Source organism: Aquarana catesbeiana, linkage group LG04, assembly GCF_042186555.1.
Source record: "Aquarana catesbeiana isolate 2022-GZ linkage group LG04, ASM4218655v1, whole genome shotgun sequence".
NCBI lineage: Eukaryota > Metazoa > Chordata > Amphibia > Anura > Ranidae > Aquarana > Aquarana catesbeiana.
The window spans coordinates 396,362,125-396,383,909 of record NC_133327.1 but is presented as its reverse complement, the minus strand read 5'-3'; the positions used below and the strand labels follow the sequence as shown (position 1 = coordinate 396,383,909).

The following is a 21,785-nucleotide window of genomic DNA, read 5'->3' as shown; positions in this document are numbered from 1 at the left end:
CTTGCTAGATGGGGTACTCCTGTGGGCTTGCACCTGAGCCCCGCTGCCTGGGTCCATAGATCTTCCTGCTCCCCTGTCATAGGATTTGGTTGACAGCAGCATGAGTCAATGGCCCCCACTGCTATCAGTCTTCCCAGTGAGGAGGTAAAGAGAGGGGAGAGCCATTGCTCTCCCCTTCAGGAGATTGTCTACATTGGAGAAGCATGAAACTGCAGAGATGGGTGAGGACAATGTCAGTGTTCTCCCTCTATATAAAGCCATTGATTGTTTTTACCTCCTTCTTGCATATATTGTTCATTTGGCGGAGTGTGCAGAACCTGAGCAATCACATACTAGGCTATGTGGAGCAGAGCTGTAGTATTGAAAACAGGAGAAGTGTGTCCCTTGAAGTCGGTAAAGCTCATATACCATACACTATACAATTTGATTGTACAATCTCCTTTAAATCTACCATAAACTATGTAGTGCAGGGCCTGCCTGATTGGATACAGAGTGATTGGATAGATAGGTGTGTCCATACCAAATCTATGCTATAGGTGGACCCACCTGAATGATCCATTCAATGTGTGTTACATCTGGCAGGCCCTCGCACTACATAGTTGATAGATCTAAAGGAGATTGTACAATCAGATTGTACAGTATATGGCCACCTTAAATGAAGAAGTATTAAATGTAGGGTAAAAATAAAAAAGAGGTGGTATAGTTATGAGGGAGGTGTGGTTCAGAGCAGTAAACATGCCCTAATCTGTTATGCATAAGGAAGTGCATGATGGGATATGAATTTTCTAGAAGGTCACATGACAATACAGGAAGCAATGGTCTCAGAAAGCATTTTTTTAAGTTTTGAAATGAGACAGAAAAGACATTAAAAAAGCCTTCTATTTGTTATGAAAAGTTAAGTTCTGCCTGAAAAAGTGAACTTACCCTTTAAGTATTTTATGATCTTTTAGATTTTGATGTATCAAATGAAAAATTGTCTCTCACTGTCTTTTTTTAAGAATATTTGTTGTTATTTAAAAATTTGCTCAAAACTAGTCCAAATCAGACTATCGCTAAAGCGATATTAGAGTTAGACAAACGATTCGGCCCGAGCATGAGTTTGGGCCGAACATTGGCTGTTCACCCATTCAATGAACACTCGAATTATCAGGGATTCCAACCGTTTGTTCGGCTCGCCAAACATCCACAATACACTGCGCCGCCACACAGTGCATTGGAAGCACTGATTGGCTGAAGCAATGAAAGCTTTGCCCAGTCAGAGCACATAGCACTGTCAGAGCCATGATTGGACACTGTAATGATGGCTCTATCCAATCATGGCTCATTGCTCTTAGTCCCACCCCACACTATAAAAATATTCCTCCCATTGCGGGCCATTTGCAGTGTGATATTGGATTGGCGTCGGGAGAGATAGAACAGTGCCGCGTACACACGGTCGGACTTTTCGTCTACAAAAGTCCGACAGCCTGTCCGACAGACTTCCGGCGGACTTTCGGCGGACTTGCAGCAGACTTTCTAACGAACGGACTTGCCTACACACGACCACACAAAAGTCCGACGGATTCGTACGTGATGACGTACACCGGACTAAAATAAGGAAGTTCATAGCCAGTAGCCAATAGCTGCCCTAGCATGGGTTTTTGTCCGTCGGACTAGCACACAGACGAGCGGATTTCGGGGTCCGTCGTAGTTACGACGTAAAGATTTGAAGCATGTTTCAAATCTAAAGTCCGTCGGATTTGAGGCTGAAAAAGTCTGCTGAAAGTCCGGAGAAGCCCACACACGATCGGATTACCAGCCAGCTTTAGTCCGTCGGCGTCCGTTGGACTTTTGTAGACGAAAAGTCCGACCGTGTGTACGCGGCATTAGGCTCTGTTCAGTGCTACTAGTAAGTTATAGTGTATTATTGTGATTCTATTGTGAGTGTAGAGTGTTACGGTAGTTTAGTGTGAATCTAGTGATAGTGCAGTGTGAGTGTAATGCGACCATTCATTTTTACTTTAGTGTCACATTAGTGTGAATCTAGTGGTAGCACAGTGTGAGAGTAGTGTGACTGTTCATGTTTACTTTAGTGTCATTTTATTTTGTCAGGGCAGGTATCCTGCAGTATATTTTTAGTGTGTTATTGCGCGGCTACCGTAGAATACGTGCGTTTTAGTGCGTTATTGCACGTTTACCACAATATACTGTATTGCAGTGCGTTACTGCACATTTAATGCAGTATATTTCAGTGCATTATTGCAGGTTCACCACAGTATATTGCAGTGTGTTAGTGCATGTTTAACGCAGTCCATTTCAGTGCGTTGGTGCACGTTTAACACAGTATATTGCAGTACGCTGCTGCACATTTAATGCAGTCTATTTTAGTGCCTTGGTGCACATTTAACACAGTATATTTCAGTGCAGTACATTTCAGTGTGTTAGTGTACATTTACCGCAGTATATTGCAGTGCGTCAGTGCAGTTTCACTGCAGTATATTGTAGATTGTAGTGTGTCAGTGGAGCATATCTGTGTAGTGAGTACTCAAGTTAAAGTACACCAAACACCACTTTCTATTGATTAAAGTGCATCCACGTACACATTTCCCCATCTTTATCACAATTTGTTAATAAGCCCCCCCCCCACATCATGTCTGGGCGGCCAACAAGGAGAGACTGGCATTCCCATGGCACTGTGAGAGGACCAGCAACCACTGTGTTCACAGGCAAAGGTGGTCCATCCTCAGGAAGGTCATTTTTTCTTCCATTTAGTAATGTTGCCCATGCTATCCAGCCCAGCAAGTACAGGAGGTGGTGGAATGGCTTACTAAACCATCCTCATCCTCCATCACCCAAGCAGAGACTAGTTTGCAGTCCACTGCAGCTGCCAGAGTGGCTTATTCTGCCTCATTGTCCACAGCTACTTCTGCCATAGCCCCCGCATCAGACATGGAGGAGTCAGCTGAGTTATTTGAACACAGCATCAGCCACTTACTCCTTGACGATGCACAGCCATTACTTTATTGAGATCCTGGTTCTGAGGTTGAGGAAGGTAGGAACATGAACCTACAGAGAGGGGAGAACACTGGTAAACAACAAATTGGCAGTCATGTTCCCCCCAGCCGCAGTATATTGCCAAGTTGGCTCCAGTGATAATGAGGATGGAGGGGATGATGATGATGAGGTCACTGAAGTGACTTGGGTGCCAGATAGAGCAGAGGATGAAAGTAAGGGTGAGGCACAACCCCAATGAGGCAGCCATCTTGGAAGAATAGAGAACATCCACCCTATTCCATCACATTGTGGAGCTGTTATCTTCTGGCCCACTTCGCAAAGCTTAGCTCTCTGGGCCTTTTTTAGCACATGTGCAGCCAATCGCACTGTTGCAATTTGCAAACTTTGCCTCAAGCAGATCAAGCGTTGCAAAAAACACCAGCCATTTGGGTACCGCATGCTTGACAAGGCATTCAACCTCCACTCAACCTGTTGGCAGGAGCACCTGAAAGCCACACAAAAGGGACGCAACTCTGCTCCTCCTCACTCCTCAACTTTTAGGTCTACCCCCACTATACCTTATGACCTCTCAGCAGCCTCCACAGACAGGGATGAAGGTATAGCGAAGGGTGTCACAGGTCCTTGCAGCACATCTGCCCATAGCACACCACCAGCTGTAGACTATAGCAGACACATTTCTCTGCCCCATCTTCTGTAGTGAAAAAAAAATACAGTCACTGCCACCCACATGCCCAGCCTCTAAATTCAAGCTTGATTCTGCCCCCCTTGTGATTTTGCAGAATGTGCTGTACCACAAAGGCAGGTTCCCAGTTGCTATTTCTTTTCATATCAGGCTATTCCAGCTCTGTACTATCATGTGGAAGGCAATATTGTGACATCGTTGGGTAAGGCAGTCAGCTGCAAGGTTCACGTTACTGCTGACACGTGGTCCAGCAAGCACAATCAGGGATGCTATATTTAGTTAACAGCACTGTTTGCAGCTCGGAAGGATGCAGGACAGGGCTCAGTGCTGCAGCTTGTTGTGCCGCCACGTCTCCACACAGCTACTGGTGATGATGCGAGATTTGTCAGCTCCAACCCCTCCTCCTCCTCCTCCATGCTCTCCTCTCCTGAATTGTCCTATGAACCACCAGTACCCCCTAAGCATTCATGGAGCTATTCCATGAGTCAGGCTACAAGGTGCCATGCAGTGCTTCAGCTGGTCTGTGTAGGGGACAGGAGCCACACCAGAGAAAAGATTCTTGCAGCTCTGCAGGGGCAGGCCCAGAGGTGGCTCATGCCATGCCAGCTGAAACCAGGAATGGTGGTGTGTGATAATAGCACAAACCTCCTGTCTGTCCTTAGACAGGGAAAGTTGACACATGTGCCTGCCCAAAGACTGTGTGTTATTAACGTTATTGTGTGTGACTATCACACTGTGTGCGTTATTAGAGTACCATTTAAATAATAATGCTGTTTTTGTGATTTAAAGAGTCATTGTAATCATTTGATGAAGATTTTTCTTTTGTTTGTTCACTTTGCTGCATTCAAATAGAAAACAATATAACATTTTCATTTCGACAAAATCGAAAAAACCTGTAAATTCGAAGAAAATTAGAAAAATCCGAATATGAATTCCGAATATGAATTCCGAATACGAATTGAACGAATCAGCCAAATTTAACTAAACTAAATAAATAGATTAACTAATCAGAATGAAACAAATTTTTTCATCATGCACATGTCTAGTGCAGTGTTTCTTAAGCAGGTACCCAGGGTTGGAACATCTGCTAAAGCAGGCCAGAAGAGTCTGTAGCCATTTCAGATGGTCATACACAGCCAGTGCTCAGTTGGCTGAAATTCAGCAGGAATTCCACCTGCCCGTAAACCACCTAATTTGTGACATGCCCATGAGGTGGAAAGCAACTTCGGCAATGCTGCAGCGGCTGCACATGCAGCAGAGGGCCATCAATGAGTACCTGTATCAATATGGCAAAACAACAGGCTCAGGCAGGCTCTGCTTTTGTCCCTACGCCAATTTGAGGAGCCCACAAGGATGGTGATCGCCATTTGAGGAGGCCACAAGGATGGTGAGCTGTGACAATGCATGCATCAGTGACACAATCCCTGTTGTCTAGGGATGAGCCCGCAATTTGAGTTGAACGTAAGTTCAACTCGAACATTGGGTGTTTGCTCGCAAATGAACCGAACACGTCCCATAATGCATTGCAAGATTGCAGTGCATTGACGTCTGATGGTTGGCCAAAGCATGTACCTGACCTGCGTGCTTTGGCTAATCACAGCGCGCTCTGCTGTGAGAGCCATAATTGGCCAAAGGCATTGTGCCTTTGGCCAATCGTGGCTCAGTGGGACTAAGTCCACGCCCCACACTATATAAGGCTGCTTACATAGCGGCTGTGTATAGTGTGTGAACGGAGATAGATTGAGCTAGATTAGGCAGGCAGGTTAGTTAGTGGCATGCAGGCAGTGTATTTAATATTATACATACACACTCTGCATTTAGTGTAGACTAGATATTTCATGTAGACTCTATATTCAGTCAGTGCAGGCAGTGTAGTATATATAACACAGTGTATTGAAGTGGTGGGGGTCCCCCCAAAATCCATACCAGACCCTTATCCGAGCATGCAATCTGGCAGGCCAGGATGGGGGGGCGGGCGATCGCCCCCACCTCCTGAACTGTACCAGGCCACGTTCCCTCAACATGGGGAGGGTGCTTTGGGCTCCCCCCCAAAGCACCTTGTCCCCATGTTGAAGCATGTTGATGGGGACAAGGGCCTCATCCCAAAAACCCCTACTCATTCACCAAAAAGTGTCAAAAAAGTAAAAATGACAGGAGACAGTTTTTGACAATTCCTTTTTATAAAAAATGTAAAAAGTGTCCTGCGATGTCCATCCAGCTTTAATCACGGCACTGAAGGACCAGAAAAATAGAGAAAAAAAAAAGCTCCGCCTCGATGGGAGGCGTCCCGCCAACTGCTGTCTCTTGGCTGTGACAGCTGTTGTATAGGCAAGGGTGGGGCCACCTGGTGATGTAACCGGATGACCTCGCCCCTTCTGACGTCATGTTATATCAGAGGGGGCCAGGATCTGGGGGCCCCCTTGTTAAAGTTTCCGATTCTCCCCACCCGCAGACCCCCACAACCACTGGGCAAGGGTTGTGGGGATGAAGCCCTTGTCCCCATCAACATGGGGCCAAGGTGCACCCTCCCCATGTTGAGGGCATGTGGCCTTAGCTTGTGGCCTGGTACGGTTTGCCCATCCCTGCCTATCCTGGCCTGCCAGGTTGCATGCTCGGATAAGAGTCTGGTATGGATTTGGGGGATCCCACACCTTTTTTTTTGTTTAATTTTGGCACAGGGTTTTGGCCTAAAGTAAACGATAAAAAATAAATTCATATAAGTGAATCACATTGAAAAGTGCAATAAATCTCATTAAGTGCTACGTGCTAGAAATGAATACTTATACTGTAGATACTAAAACTTCAGTATAGCTTCCCTTTAATTCCAGCACTGTATGATGTCATTGCAATCCATCCATATGGCCAGTCGCTTAGAAGACCTGACTGACATCAACAGGAGAACATGATATACAATCTCAGACTAAACCCTTTTCATAAATGTCAGCAAAAGCATCTTCCTTGAAACAGTAGCAACTACACCTGTTGTCATCAATCAGAGCTGCTCACAGGGAAAACAAAACTGGAGGTGAAGTGTCTCTTTTTTCAGATTTGGCACAGTCATGAACCTGATGACATTTCCAAGTTTCCACAAACCGAATGCTGAATCATTTACACTCAGTAATCAAGGAAAGGAATGTGCAGTAATCACTGGAGACTGTTTAAACACAGTTAAAACGGAATGGGACTCAACATAGTGAAGATTTGATATGTTATAGGGAAAACTTAAAAAATGTTAGTCACAATAAGCAGTGCCCTAATAAATGTAGCTTTGGTCTTTAATTCCTCTTGAAAAATAGCAGTACATTTCCTAGTATGCAAGGAAACCTAGCAGCATACTAGCATACTTATGTATTTACATCACCAATGCTATGTATATGCTGCGTGTGATCTAAGACTCTACTGCCTCTGACTGCTAGTTTTAGGATATTTGGAGTGAGATTTGGTGGTGCCGATACTGTGTTACTCACTGTTGGAGGCTCTGACATGAGGAAGCCACACCCTGCCTCTACCAAGGTAGCTGACTTTTTGGCCACATATTCCAGAGTTCAGTTCCCATTTTAAGGTAATATACTATTTATTGATTAAGCTTTCAATAGATCAGTTATAGAGTTATTATAGATTATCATAGGTCTAATATAAGAGTATAGATGGATAGAAACATAGATTGATAGGAGGAAAGATAGGTAAAACAGATAGATATACAGAAAAATATATACCTTGAGCCCTCCAGGAAGTCAGCACCCGGGAGCGCTAATCACCAGCAGTGAGACATTTCCCGATCTCTGAAGCTGCGCATTGGGACAATGTCTCACTGCTTGTGATTAGCGCTCCCCAGTGCTGACTTCCTGGCGGGCTCTGTATGTGCTGTTTGCGAATATGCCTGAGCTCATCTTTAATCAGGAGCTTTCTTATAGCCATTCGTTACTGTGCTGGGAGTATGCAGGAAGCCTGCTCTAAGCACAGTAAAGTGCTTATATATGTGTTACAGCCCAACCGGTGAGAGGCCGTATATATGCGTACAGCCGATGGGAAGAGGTTAACTACAGAAAAAAAATAATGTAAAAAATGCCAGTACTATTAAAGGGTTAGTTCATCTTTTAAGAAAAATACAAATGTGAATTAGCACTGTACATCCTCCCCACCCTCCTGGTCCCCGCTCTACTTACCTCCATAAGTGTTGAGCTGTCAGTGCCCATGCAGTCAGTGTAGAGGTCCTGGGATTTGAAATTAAAGCTCTTCTCCACCTTCTTTCTGCAGTGCTTCTGGAATGGATCAGAACAATTCTGATTGGTGAGTCCCAGAACAGAGCTTTGCTCTTAACCATTCCCAAAGTGCTGCAGAAGGAAGTGGAGAAAACTGGGATTTAAAATCCCCAGACCTCTACATAGGCTGCATGGACACTGACAGCTCAACTCCCACGGAGGTAAGTAGAGCAGGCACTGGGTGGATGAGTGGTGTTAGTTCACTATTTAATTTTTTCTTAAAAGGGGAACTTACACTTTAAGTTTCTCATGGCCACCAATCAGATTCAAACTTATATTTGAAGTTTGACTGTGACTGGTTATGCAGGAAGGAGAGAGAACCTTGCATGGATAGGCTTTAGGAAGTACATTCCTTAACACCCCGCATATAGGTGTGTGATATAGGTGTGTGTTTATTCTGAAGAAGGGTAAGTCCACCCAAAATGCATATTTCAGTTATTGGCAAATGTTGGTGAGCTGAGTCTGTCCCTTGGTTCTTACATGTCTTGGATACTTTAGTAGTGGATCTGTCTGCCACAAATCCTAACTGTTTCTGTGGAGTACTGGTTCTTCCTGGCCACAGTTTCTTTCTGCATAATAAAACATTGATTCAACAGAGAGAGTGGGGCCCCCATATAGGCCAAGGTGAGTGTGCAGACTAAAGAACTTTAATGCAAATATTTTTTCAGGAGTGTTCCTGTGAAACATTTTTGTGTGAACTTGACTCGTTAAGGTAAATTAAACGGACTTTAACAGCTGCTATGTTTATGGGATAGCATTAGTAGCTTACTGAACACATTCACTTGTTGCCTGTGCTAAAGAGCAGATGAAATTTTGTTCTCACAAACAATAGAGAAATGGCATGCTTCTTATAATCCTAGTATGGAAGACTGTGCCTGCACTGAATAGAATGCTTGAACAGCCCGTTCTCCAGCTTTACATTTGCTTGACAAGCTCTATAATTCTTCGGTGTATTGGTTTGGCAAAAGGGAAAAAGGAACAGTGATTGTAGGGAAATGGAGATCAGGAAGAATGTGTTCAGGCTGAATGAAGTCAGGACCGAGGAATGCTGTGCCAACAAGGTCTGTCTGTGTGGCTGAACATTATTATTAGCAGTGGTGCTAGCCAACAGCTGAAGAAGCACATTGTTGCAGCCTGATTCAATATGTTCAAAATGATTAGCAGCTTTGGAACATATGAGCCTAAGGCCTGCAGCACCTAAGCCTTATGTCTAGGAATTTCTAGTTTATACTGATGATTTACTTTATATATGAAATCTGTGTCTTGAATATTGCCTTCAGTCACACCTATGTTTGTTTAATGCTGTGCTGATTTGAAATTGTTAGTGTAGAGATTAAAGGGGAATATTTATAAAACAGTCAATCTGACATTAAACTTTCACCACTGGAAAATCATTCAGGTGCATGTGTTTTAAAACAACAGTGACTGATTCACTGCAAGTGAATGTTTGGTGTAGGTCACAGGCATTGCTTTAGAAATAGAGATGGTCTCGGGCGTGTTTGAAATCCCACCTGCTCGATCCTGCCAATAAGCCAACACTGCACACGGCTAATCACAGGCAGTGAGACATTTCCGATCTGTGCAACTGCAGACCAGGAAATGTCTCACTGCTTGTGATTAGCGGTGTGCAGTGAGCTTCCTGGTGGGATCCCGAACATGTCCGAGCTCATTCCTATTTAGAAATATGCCCCTAGTGTTGTGTAAAACAGACTACATTATTCTATAAGATTATATTGCATTGTTTGCATTTACTGATGATCCTCCTCTAATTATTATGATTGCATAATGGTCCATTAGCAACAGGAGAACATCATTTCTAAATAATAATATAGCTTGTTGAGTGGGAATAGAATCATAATATTGTTTCAGTTAACACTAAGGGGTTGAATTATAAAGAATTTGCTTAGGCATTCACCCAGTGAAGCTGCGATTCACTTTGTTCTGTGCAAAGCGAGCAACAAATGAATGTGAATAGATTATATTCTATGCTGTTCTAAATTGAAATCACGGATTTTAAACAGAAATTGCTGCATTTGGCCATTAGATGGAGCTAAGTGTCATAAATTAAATCTAGTGGCCAAATGTGGTATTTTCCATCTAAAATCAATTATTTATAACCAGACAGCACTGGAAATAGCTTGTTCTTTTTTGCCCCATATGCACAGAAGGAATGTACATGTACTTTCACTTGGTGAACGGTGATGCAAATTCTTTATGGATCAACTAAAGTGCAACTAAAGGCAAAATTGAAACTGACATATGTGCCATAGTTTGTCACTAGCATTAAAACAGCAGGTTTTTTATTATCTGTTGATTAGGGATGGGTCGAACAACCCCCCCAGTTCGGTTCGCACCAGGACCTGCGAACGGACCGAAAGTTTGCGCGAACTTTAGAACCCCATTAAAGTCTATGGGACTCGAACGTTCAAAATCGAAAGTGCTAATTTTAAAGGCTAATATGCATGGTATTGTCCTAAAAAGGGTTTGGGGACCCGGGTCCTGCCCCAGGGGACATGTATCAATGCAAAAAAAGTTTTAAGAAAGGCCGTTTTTTAAGGGAGCAGTGATTTTAATGATGCTTAAGGTGAAAAAAAAGTGAAATATTCCTTTAAATATCATACCTGGGGGGTGTCTATAGTATGCGTGTAAAAGGCGCGTGTTTCCCGTGCTTAGAACAGTCCTTGCACAAAATGACATTTTTAAAGGAATAAAAGTAATTTAAAACTGCTTGTGGCTTTAATGTAGCGTCGGTTCCGGGAATATGGATGAAGATCAGTGAGACAAACGGCATGGGTCCCCCCCCCAGTCCATTACCAGGCCCTTTGGGTCTTTGGGGAACCCTGCACCCAAATTAAAAAAAGGAAAGGCGTGGGGCCCCCAGGCCCTGTATACTCTAAACAGCAGTATACAGGAGTTGCAAACAAGACAGGGACTATAGGTTTGTTGTTAAGTAGAATCTGTTTGTAATTTTGAACTGGTACATTTTTAAAGTGTAGCTCCAGCAAAAAAATCTATTTTTAAGCTTTTTGGAAAACATAGGGAAGGGTTATCACCCCTGTAACATTTGTTTTGCTGTCTGGGCACCTCTTCAGAAGATTTCACCTCACTTTCTGTCCCAATAACAAATGTTTTTTGAAAATTTGGGTTTTTTAGTGAAGCAAGGATTGGTGATAAAGCACCAGTGGAAAGGAGACGCGTTTTTCCCATATTAACTCTTACAGGAGAGAATTTCCCTTCCTAGGGGTAGATTTCATCTCACTTCCTGTTGTCTCCTTCTGTTTGCAAGTAGGAGTCGTTTGTAAGTTGGATGTTTGAAAGTAGGGCCTGCCCTATACACTCTGCAGAAATTATGGCCTTAGGTGTTGGTGTTGCCACAACACTGTAAGCCCTCACAGTTACTCTTGGTGGGCACAGGAATGGGCCCTGCTGTGAAATATTAGATCAAGAATTGTAATTACATGCACCTGTTGAACAGGGGTTGAAAAATTGGGCCTTAGCCACTGGTGGCGGTGCCCAGAACCAAAAATGTTCTTACAAGCTATCAGCATGATCATTGAGGAGGAAGAGGATAATCACTCAGCATACCAGGATAGTCTCTCAGCATCAGCATAGGCAGTCTTGAAGAGATCTGACATTTCAAAAAAAATTATTCGGTTACATCAGTATCAGGTGCCTGGTAGCTGGTGGTGATCCAAGACTGATTCATTTTTATGAAGGTCAGTCGATCAACCGAGTTGGTGGACAGGCACACCCTGTGATTGGTTGCAAAGCCTCCAGCAGCACTGAATGTGCGTTCCAAAAGAACGATGGATGCAGGACAGGCCAGTAGCTCAATTGCATACTGTGCAAGCTCTGGCCAGTGATCCATCCTCAAGACCCAGTAACCGAGAGGATTTTTGGTGGGAAAGGTGTCCAAGTCAGATCTTGCTCCTAGGTATTCCTGCACCATGTAAAACAGATGCTGGCGATGGTTGCTGGAACCAATCATACCTTGGGGCTGCGGACTAAAAAATTGTCCGAACGCATCGGTTAGACAGCCACCTTCTCCACCGCTCCTTCTTTGACTGACCAAAGCCTCAGCAACACGTTGTCCAGGAACAGGAGTTTGTAACCTCCCAGTCTCTGGGAACGTGTTGCACAGACCTTTCTGCAAGGCCTCCCGAAGATGTTTCATCCTCTGCTCCCTCTGCGATGGCAAGATAAGGTCTGCAACCTTACCCTTGTAACGTGGATCAAGGAGGGTTGCCAGCCAGTATTGATCCCTCTCCTTGATACCACGAATACGAGGATCCTTCCGTAGGCTTTGCAGGATCAGGGAGGCCATGCAGCATAGGTTTGCTGAGGCATTCGGTCCGGAGTCCTCTGGGTCACTAAGGACGACATGATCCGCAACCACCTCCTCCCAGCTATGTACAAGTCCATGGGTTTCTTGGGACTGTAAATGATCCCTTAAAGACTGCTGCTGATGCTGAGTGCCAGGCTCCACCTCCATGCTGACACAATCCTCCTCTTCTTCCTCCTCCTCCTCCTCCTCCTCCTCGTCCTCTTCCTGTGTAATCAGCGGCGGGCACGCAGGAACACTGTCTGGATAAGGGGGGCCTTGAGAGGTAAGGAAGTCCTCCTCTTCCTCCCTCTGTTCTGCCTCAAGTGCCCTGTCTATTATTCCATGCAGCGTGTGCTTCAACAGGTGGACAAGAGGTACAGTGTCACTGATGCATGCACTGTCACTGCTCACAATCCTTGTGGCCTTCTCAAATGGTGACAGGACAGTGCATACATCCCTGATCATGGCCCACTGACATGGGGAAAAAAAAACAAGGTCCCCTGACCCTGTCCTGGTGCCATAGTCACATAGGTACTCATTGATGGCCCTCTGCTGCATGTGCAGACACTGCAGCATGGCCAACGCTGAGTTCCACCTGGTGGGCATGTCACAGATTATGCGGTTCTTGGGCAGGTTAAATTCTTTTTGGAGGTCAGCCAGCCGAACACTGGCATTATATGACCTGCGGAAATGCACACAGACTTTCCTGGCCTGCCTCAGGACATCCTGTAAGCCCAGGAACCTGCCCAAGAACCGCTGCACCACCAAGTTAAGGACGTGAGCCAAACAGGGCACATGGGTTAGTTGTCCCTGTCAGAGGGCAGAGAGGAGGTTGGTGCCATTGTCGCAAACCACCATACCTGCCTTAAGCTGGCGTGGCGTCAACCACCTGTCTGGCCTGTCCAGCGAGTCCAAGACATTGCCTTCCACATGCCGGTAGAGAGCCAGAATCGCCTTCCATGAGAAAAAGTGGCGTTTGGGAACCTGCCACTGAGGAACCACACATTCCACAAACTCACGGAAGGGGGCAGAGTCTACCAACTGAAAAGGCAGCAGTTGAAGTGCTAGCAATTTAGCCAAGCTAGCATTCAACCACTGGGCATGTGGATGGCTGCGAGCGAACTTCTTTCGGTGGTGCAGCAGCTGGGGCAGGGAAATTTGCCTGGTACAATCTGACGTTGGTGTACCGATAACAGATTGCCCCCAAGTACTTGGCTGTGACACACCTAATTCTACACCTTCATTCCTCTCAGTGCAGGTCTCAGAGAGGACTGAAGGTATAGTGGGGTTGGAGATCCCAGCATATGAGGAGCAAGGAGAGGTCCTCTTTGTTCTTTGGTGTGGGTCTTTTAGGTACGCTTGCCAACGAAATGCATGGCAGGTTGACATATGTCTGGTCAAGCATGTGGTGCCCAAGCGGGTGATGTTTTGGCCACGCGAGATACGCTTGAGACATATGTTGCAAATAGCAGCGGTGGGATCTGATGCACTGATCTCAAAAAAGGCCCACACCAAAGAACTTTTGGAATAACGCACAGAGACAGCAGTGCCCTGCACATGCGGAGCTCTGCGGTGTGATAAGCTGGCCCCTGGAGGGCATCCTGCCTTGTTGGTGATGTGCCTCCTCCTCCTCTCTCCTATCAGGCACCCACATGGAGCCAGTGACTTCATCATCCCTTCCCTCCTCATCACCTCATCACTGGAGCAAACCTGGCAGTATGCTGCAGCTGGGGGAACATGACTGCCAGATTGCTGTCCTTCTTGGGCACCCCCTCTCTCTGAGATCACGTTACTGCCTTCCTCTAGCTGGGTACCATCACCAGAGCCTTCAAAACGCTGGCATCCTCCTGGAGCTTGTACTCAACACTGTGGTCAAACAGTTCGGGGGGACTCCTCAGGAGGACATGGTGGGGCTAGGGAAGGAGTGACTGATGCCATTGAGACGAGGGAAGAGGCCGCGTTGGCAGCTGCTTTGCCAGACAAAGTACCCTGAGCCTGGGTGAGAGAGGATGAGGAGGATGAGAACGGCTTGGTCATCCACTCGACCAAGTCTTCGGCATGTCGCGGCTCAACACGGCCAGCTGCTAAAAAAAAAAAAGGACAAGTGTGTCCCACGGCCACATGCTGATGGGGATGCACCGTCTCCACGACCAGCACTGTTTCCTCTAGACACAGAGCCTGCTTGCCCTCTTTTATTGGCTTGTGACTGTCTGCCTCTCCTTGTTGGCCTTCCAGACATACTAATGGCCTGCAGTGAGATGTAGCTGCGATGCTGCGAAAGCTGGTATGTGTATATATATACTGATACTGCAGCTAGCAGAATCAACTGTGCAGAGGACGCAGTACACTAACTGTAAATACTGTAGCTGCCTGCCTGTTGTATTAACAGGAATTAGAAGAACACCACCAATTTTCTTCAGGTAGCTTTAGGTGCATACTGTGCAGAGGACACAGTACACTAACTGTAAATACTGTAGCTGCCTGCCTGTGGTATTAACAGGATCAGAACACCACCAATTTTATTTAGGTAGCTTTAGGTGCACACTGTGCAGAGGACACAGTACACTAACTGTAAATACTGTAGCTGCCTGCCTGTGGTATTAATAGGATCAGAAGAACACCTCCAATTTTATTCAGGTAGCTTTAGGTGCACACTGTGCAAAGGACACAGTACACTAACTGAAAAATACTGTAGCTGCCTGCCTGCGGTATTAATAGGAGCAGAACAACAGCAATTGTCTTCAGGTAGCTTTAGGTGCACACTGTGCAGAGGACACGGTACACTAACTGTAAATACTGTAGCTGCCTGCCTGTGGTACTAATAGGATCAGAAGAACACCACCAATTTTATTCAGGTAGCTTTAGGTGCACACTGTGCAAAGGACACAGTACACTAACTGTAAATACTGTAGCTGCCTGCCTGCGGTATTAATAGGAGCAGAACAACAGCAATTGTCTTCAGGTAGCTTTAGGTGCACACTGTGCAGAGGACACAGTACACTAACTGTAAATACTGTAGCTGCCTGCCTGTGGTATTAATAGGATCAGAAGAACACCACCAATTTTTATTCAGGTAGCTTTAGATGCACACTGTGCAAAGGACACAGTACACTAACTGTAAATACTGTAGCTGCCTGCCTGTGGTATTAATAGGAGCAGAACAACAGCAATTGTCTTCAGGTAGCTTTAGGTGCACACTGTGCAGAGGACACAGTACACTAACTGTAAATACTGTAGCTGCCTGCCTGTGGTATTAATAGGATCAGAAGAACACCACCAATTTTATTCAGGTAGCTTTGGGTGCACACTGTGCAAAGGACACAGTACACTAACTGTAAATACTGTAGCTGCCTGCCTGCGGTATTAATAGGAGCAGAACAACAGCAATTGTCTTCAGGTAGCTTTAGGTGCACACTGTGCAGAGGACGCAGTACACTAACTGTAAATACTGTAGCTGCCTGCCTGTGGTATTAATTGGATTAGAAGAACACCACCAATTTTTTTCAGGTAGCTTTAGATGCACACTGTGCAAGGGACACAGTACACTAACTGTAAATACTGTAGCTGCCTGCCTGTGGTATTAATAGGAGCAGAACAACAGCAATTGTCTTCAGCTAGCTTTAGGTGCACACTGTGTAGAGGACGCAGTACACTAAATGTAAATGCTGTAGCTGCCTGCCTGTGGTATTAATAGGAGCAGAGCAACAGCAATTGTCTTCAGGTAGCTTTAGGTGCACACTGTGCAGAGGACACAGTACTCTAAACGTAAATACTGTAGCTGCCTGTCTGTGGTATTAATTGGATCAGAAGAACACCACCAATTTTCTGCAGGTAGCTTTAAGTGCACACTGTGCAGAGGATACACTACACTAACTTGTAAATACTGCAGCTGCCTGCGGTACTAATAGGATCAGAAGAACACCACCAATTTTCTTCAGGTAGCTTTAGGTGCACACTGTGCAGAGGACGCAGTACACTAACTTGTAAATACTGCAGCTGCCTGCGGTACTAATAGGATCATAAGAACACCACCAATTTTCTTCAGGTAGCTTTAGGTGTACACTGTGCAGAGGACGCACTACACTAATTTGTAAATACTGCAGCTGCCTGCAGTACTAATAGGATCAGAAGAACACCACAAATTTTCTTCAGGTAGCTTTTAGGTGCACACTGTGCAGAGGACGCACTACACTAACTGTAAATACTGTAGCTAATAGGACTAATAGGATCAGAAGAACACCAGCAATTTTTTTCAGGTAGCTGTAAATACTGTAAAAACGCTTGCCTGTCAGTAGGAAGAGAATAACAGGGACGGATCTAGCTAAACTGAATACAATATATATATATATATATATATATATATATATACAATACACTGTAAGTGCAGCTAACTGACTCGCCTGCCTACTCTATCTAACTTAAATCAAATGACACTGTCTCTCTCTCTCTCTCTCTCTCTCTCTCTCTATCTCTCTCTCAACGATGGAACACACTACACAGGGCCTATGTGCAGGCGGCCTTATATAGTGTGGGGTGTGTACTAAACCCCCTGAGTCATAATTTGCCAAAGCCACCCAAAAACATCTGAACAAATTAATGGGGTGGGCAACTACATAGCAAATGAGGTTTAATGTAGAAAAATGTAAAATAATGCATTTGGGTGGCAAAAATATGAATGCAATTTATACACAGAGAACCTCTGGGGGAATCTAGGATGGAAAAGGACCTGGGGGTCCTAGTAGATGTTAGGCTCAGCAGTGGCATGCTGCTGCTAACAAAGCAAACAGAATATTGGCATGCATTAAAAAGGGGATCAACTCCAGAGATAAAACGATAATTCTCCTGCTCTACAAGACTCTGGTCCGGCCACACCTAGAGTATGCTGTCCAGCTCTGGGCACCAGTCCTCAGGAAGGATGTACTGAAATGGAGTGAGTACAAAGAAGGGTAACTAAGCTAATAAAGGGTCTGGAGGATATTAGTTATGAGGAAAGGTTGCGAGCACTGAACTTATTCTCTCTGGAGAAGAAATGCTTGAGAGGGGATATGATTTCAATTTATAAATACCATACTGGTGACCCCACAATAGGGATAAAACTTTTTTGCAGAAGGGAGTTTCACAATACACGTGGCCAACCTTAAACTACGTAGAGGGTTCTTTACTGTAAGAGAGACAAGGATGTGGAATTCCCTTCCACAGGCGGTGGTCTCAGCGGGGAGCATCAATAGTTTCAAAAAACTATTAACTAACTAATTAGCTAAGCACCCAAATGACCGCAATATACAGGGATATACAATGTAATACTGACATATAATCACACACATAAGTTGGACTTTATGGACTTGTGTCTTTTTTCAACCTCACCTACTATGTAACTATTCCATAAACATGTATGCTTAGATGTTCCAAGCATATGTAGTTATAGCATAGCTACTAGACAGACATGCTCCTAGGGTGTATGGACCTTGCCAGCTTTTTATGCTAACCTTATATGTCTATGGCCAGATTTACCTTTTTCACTTCTGAAATACCCCCTATAACAACCATTCTTCTGCATTTACTAAAGTGCACCCTACAACACTTCCTTTGGAACATATTCCTCTAGTCTTCCCGTACAGGGAACTTTGACATTTCTCTTAACCCCTCTCAGTTCAGCCAGAACCATCTATCCAAGTTAATCTACAAAATAAACTCCCCCTTCCCCAGATGAGATTTAAGCACTTTGTTAAAGATCAAGATTCATGTTTCTCTCCAATTCCTATTCATGTAAGCTATGCTGACAGCATGATCTGGTGGCTGCTCTCAGTAGTCAGTTACATTTTATCCAATACAGACAATGCTTTGGATAATATAACATTTGTCAGTTGTTTCCTGAAAGTCAGTCCTAATGTTGGTCTAACTGTAAAAATAAAGTGCTATTTATCAAGATCAATTAACATTCTGTACAACCAATCACATTATTTTCTGCCAGATAGGCAGTAGAATAACGTAATTATCCCTGGCATTTATATTAGGACATTAAAGAGTGATACATTCTTTGATCACAGTCATTGTAACCCTAGGCAACACTGTTTACAGAATGGCAAGTCTGACTTAATTATTTATTGGCATTAAAATGTATAATTCCCTTTAAAGTTAGTCTTCTCATTATTTTGTGGGGGTTTTGTAGATACCATAAGCACCTTTTATGAGTTGAAATACTGATGTAAATAGATGCATTCTATCTGAATATCCATATGTTTAAATTAAGTAAACACTCCTATTCCTTTGCAGAGAAAGCTGATTTGAAAGCAGAGTTTGTGAAGAAAGCACCATCTAAAGGTATCTACCTAATATATGTATGCATGACAAAATTGGAGTTAAAAAATAAGTGATATCAGTGAAGGTAGCAGGTATACCATGTGAACCTAAACCAGTGTTTCATCGCCAATGGTATATTTATATACTGGGAGGGATGTACTACAATTGAGTGTTGCACTCTGTGGGGGAAATGGGATTGATGACATTTACAGTACTTTCAGTCAATCACTCACAATTGAATTATTCAGCTATTTCTAACTATTTTGGGCCAGGTAACCTACGTTTGATGTTTGTTGTAAAACTAATGACTGATAGAGTAGAGATAATTAGTATTGTGTATTAGAGCAGACAAGGGAGTACAGTTTTTATAGAATCCAACATTTGAACATGACATTATGCAGAGGACATCAGCTCCATGTAGGGCCAGGTTTCCAAATGGGCTCATTAAGACTTGTGTCATGGGCTCACAAAAGGTTTTGGGGCCCCCACAAAAGTGTAAAATAATAGGAAGTGGTTGATATAGTCCTTGCGCCCCCCCCCCCCCTTGCCAGGTAACTTGAGGGGTCTGTACAGCAGACAGTTTAATGCAGCATTTTAAAAAAATGGCTGCTGGGTGGAATTAGCTGTCAAAATTCATGTAAGGTTACCCCTTAGCTGCAAAGCACTCTCTTCAGCTGTATGATCCCTTAGTGGGAAAGCACTGTCGCTGGCTTTTCCTGATAAGTATTATATCAGATTCATTTGGAAATGTTGGTTTTCTTTTCATCTGCTAAATTATAGATGTTTTTCGTAACACATACTGTGCAGTAGACATATAGGGGGGGGGAACAAATCTTTGATTTCAAACCATCAGCTCCCTCAACATTTTTTGGTTATTTTCTTTTTCTTTTTGTTGTAAGTGCTGAGAGTATACTGTGATCGCTGAGGATCACAGTCTGTATTTATTAGTTTAGAAAAAATAACTCTTAAAATGCTAAAATGTTCTCTAGTCCTATGGGTAGGTATATTCATGAACTTTAAAGAAATATAGATCCTGCTGCAAGAGATACAATATCCCGTCCATGCAGTACCACTTCCCAAGATCCTCAGCTTTACAACGTAAAGGAAAAAAAGGTTACCAGGCATATCTTGATTAGATATCTATTTAAATCATGACATATAAAAAAAATGGGTCACAGCTAATGTATTTTTTTTCACACCAAGAAGTGATTTCTCATCTAGCTAAATTCATGGTTAAATGCAAGGTACATTCAATAATTAAAAATATTAATTCTGACATCTGTCTAAATTCTGCAAACATTTTTTATTTTTTTTATTCTGTACTCTCACGCTTTCCTGACTTCAGACTCTTGGGTTGCCATTCAAATGCTTGTAAAGCTTTGAATTTTTTTTTACTGAAAAAAAAACATGTTATACTTATCTGCTCTGGGGTTCCCCTGTCAACATATTTGGCTCCTATCTCCCAATGAATGCCCCCATAGGAAGCCATTTCCTATAGGAGCTCTCGTGCATGTTCCATCCTGAGCCGGGCTGTTTGCATCTTTTCAGACACACCACCTCGCTTGGCCCCACCCCTCCAAGACTGCTCACAGGTTTTGACTGACAACAGCAGGAGCCAATGGCTTCCTCTAAACTCAGCCAAGCCTGTGAGCCAGGGGAGAGGGTAGCAGGGAGAAGAGCTGCTACAGATGTGCACAGTGCTGGATCCAGATCAGGCTCAAGTGAGTTTTTAGGGGGGGTGAAGGGGAGCTACATTTTAAAGATGTGTTACCTTAATGCAGAGAATGCTTTAGGCTAAAAACCTTTTACATTTACAACCATTTTAATCTTAAATGAAACCCAAACATTTCTTGCCAGTGCACTGCAAAGCACATTTCATTGCAACCTAATACAGAGATTTTCCCTGAGAACAGTGCACTTTAACATTCAAAAAATGTGCATATTAACATGCTTAAGGCATTGCACTGCAAACCTGTAAATCTGGTTTTAGGACAATTCTTATAAGACATAGCATTAAAGGCTAAGTTTCACCTTTGTTCACCATTTTTTTTTCTAAATTCCAGATCCCCTATATACCAGTATAGCATTAACCACTTGCTGACCAGCCACCGTCATTATACTGCGGCAGGTTGGCACGGCTGCTTGGATCGCTGCAGGTGTACATCGGCCGCTATAAGAGTGATAAGGGGCGCGCGCTGCCGCCGAAGGCACGACGCTGGAGCCAATGCGCGTAGCTGGCGGCTGCGATATCAGTCAGCCACCTGCGATCGCTCCACAGAGAGCCAGAATGGGGATCTGTGTATGTAAACAGATCCCCATTCTGAGAGGGGAGTAGAGAGAGATCTGCTGTTCCTAGTGATCAGGAACAGCGATCTCTCTCTACTCCCAGTCAGTCCACTTCCCCCACAGTTAGAAACACCTCCCTAGGGAACACTTAACCCCTTGATTGCCCCCCTAGTGTTAACCCCTTTCTTGCCAGTGACATCTATACAACAATCAGTGGCTATTTTTAGCTCTGATCACTGTATAAATGTCACTGGTCCCAAAAAAGTGTCAAAAGTGTCCGATCTGTCTGCCGCAATGTCGCAGTCCCGCAAAAAATCGCAGATCGCCGCCATTACTAGTAAAAAATAAATAAATAATAAAAAATGGCATAAAGCTATCCCCTTTTTTGTAGACACTATAACTTTTGCGCAAACCAATCAATATACTTTTTTTTGTTTTAACAAAAATATGTAGCAGAATACATATTGGCTTAAATTGATGAAGACATTTGTTTTTTTTATTTATTTTTTGGGATATTTACTATAGCAAAAAGTAAAAAATATAGTTTTTTTTTTTCAAAATTGTTGCTCTTTTTTTGTTTAAAGCGCAAAAAATAAAAACTGCAGAGGTAATCAAATACCACCAAAAGAAAGATCTATTTATGGGAAAAAAAGGACATAAATTATTGTTTGGTTACAACCTTGCAAGAACCAAGAAACTGTCAGTTAAAGCAACACAGTGCTGTATTGTAAAAAAATGGCCTGGTCATAAAGGGGGCAAATCCTTATGGGCCTTAAGTGGTTAATGTACTTATTTTGCAAAAATAAAACAGCTTTACATTAATTCTACACAGGCTTACCTCACTCTCTTCATAGCTGTTTAAACACACCGCTCAATTACTTCTGCTTTACTTCCTGTTCAGACTTTAGGAAGGCTTTGACCAGCTGACCTCATTAGC

At 43.7% G+C, this 21,785-nt stretch overlaps 1 protein-coding gene across 1 annotated transcript in view; it reads left to right on the top strand.

Moving 5' to 3' along the window:
* Window positions 1-21,785, top strand: part of LOC141141259 (uncharacterized) — a 1,017,917-nt gene that overhangs the window by 259,969 nt on the left and 736,163 nt on the right. The window contains exon 10 of the mRNA XM_073628940.1: window positions 18,536-18,583. Coding sequence (XP_073485041.1) covers window positions 18,536-18,583 — 48 coding nt within the window. The remainder of the gene's footprint in view (window positions 1-18,535; window positions 18,584-21,785) is intronic.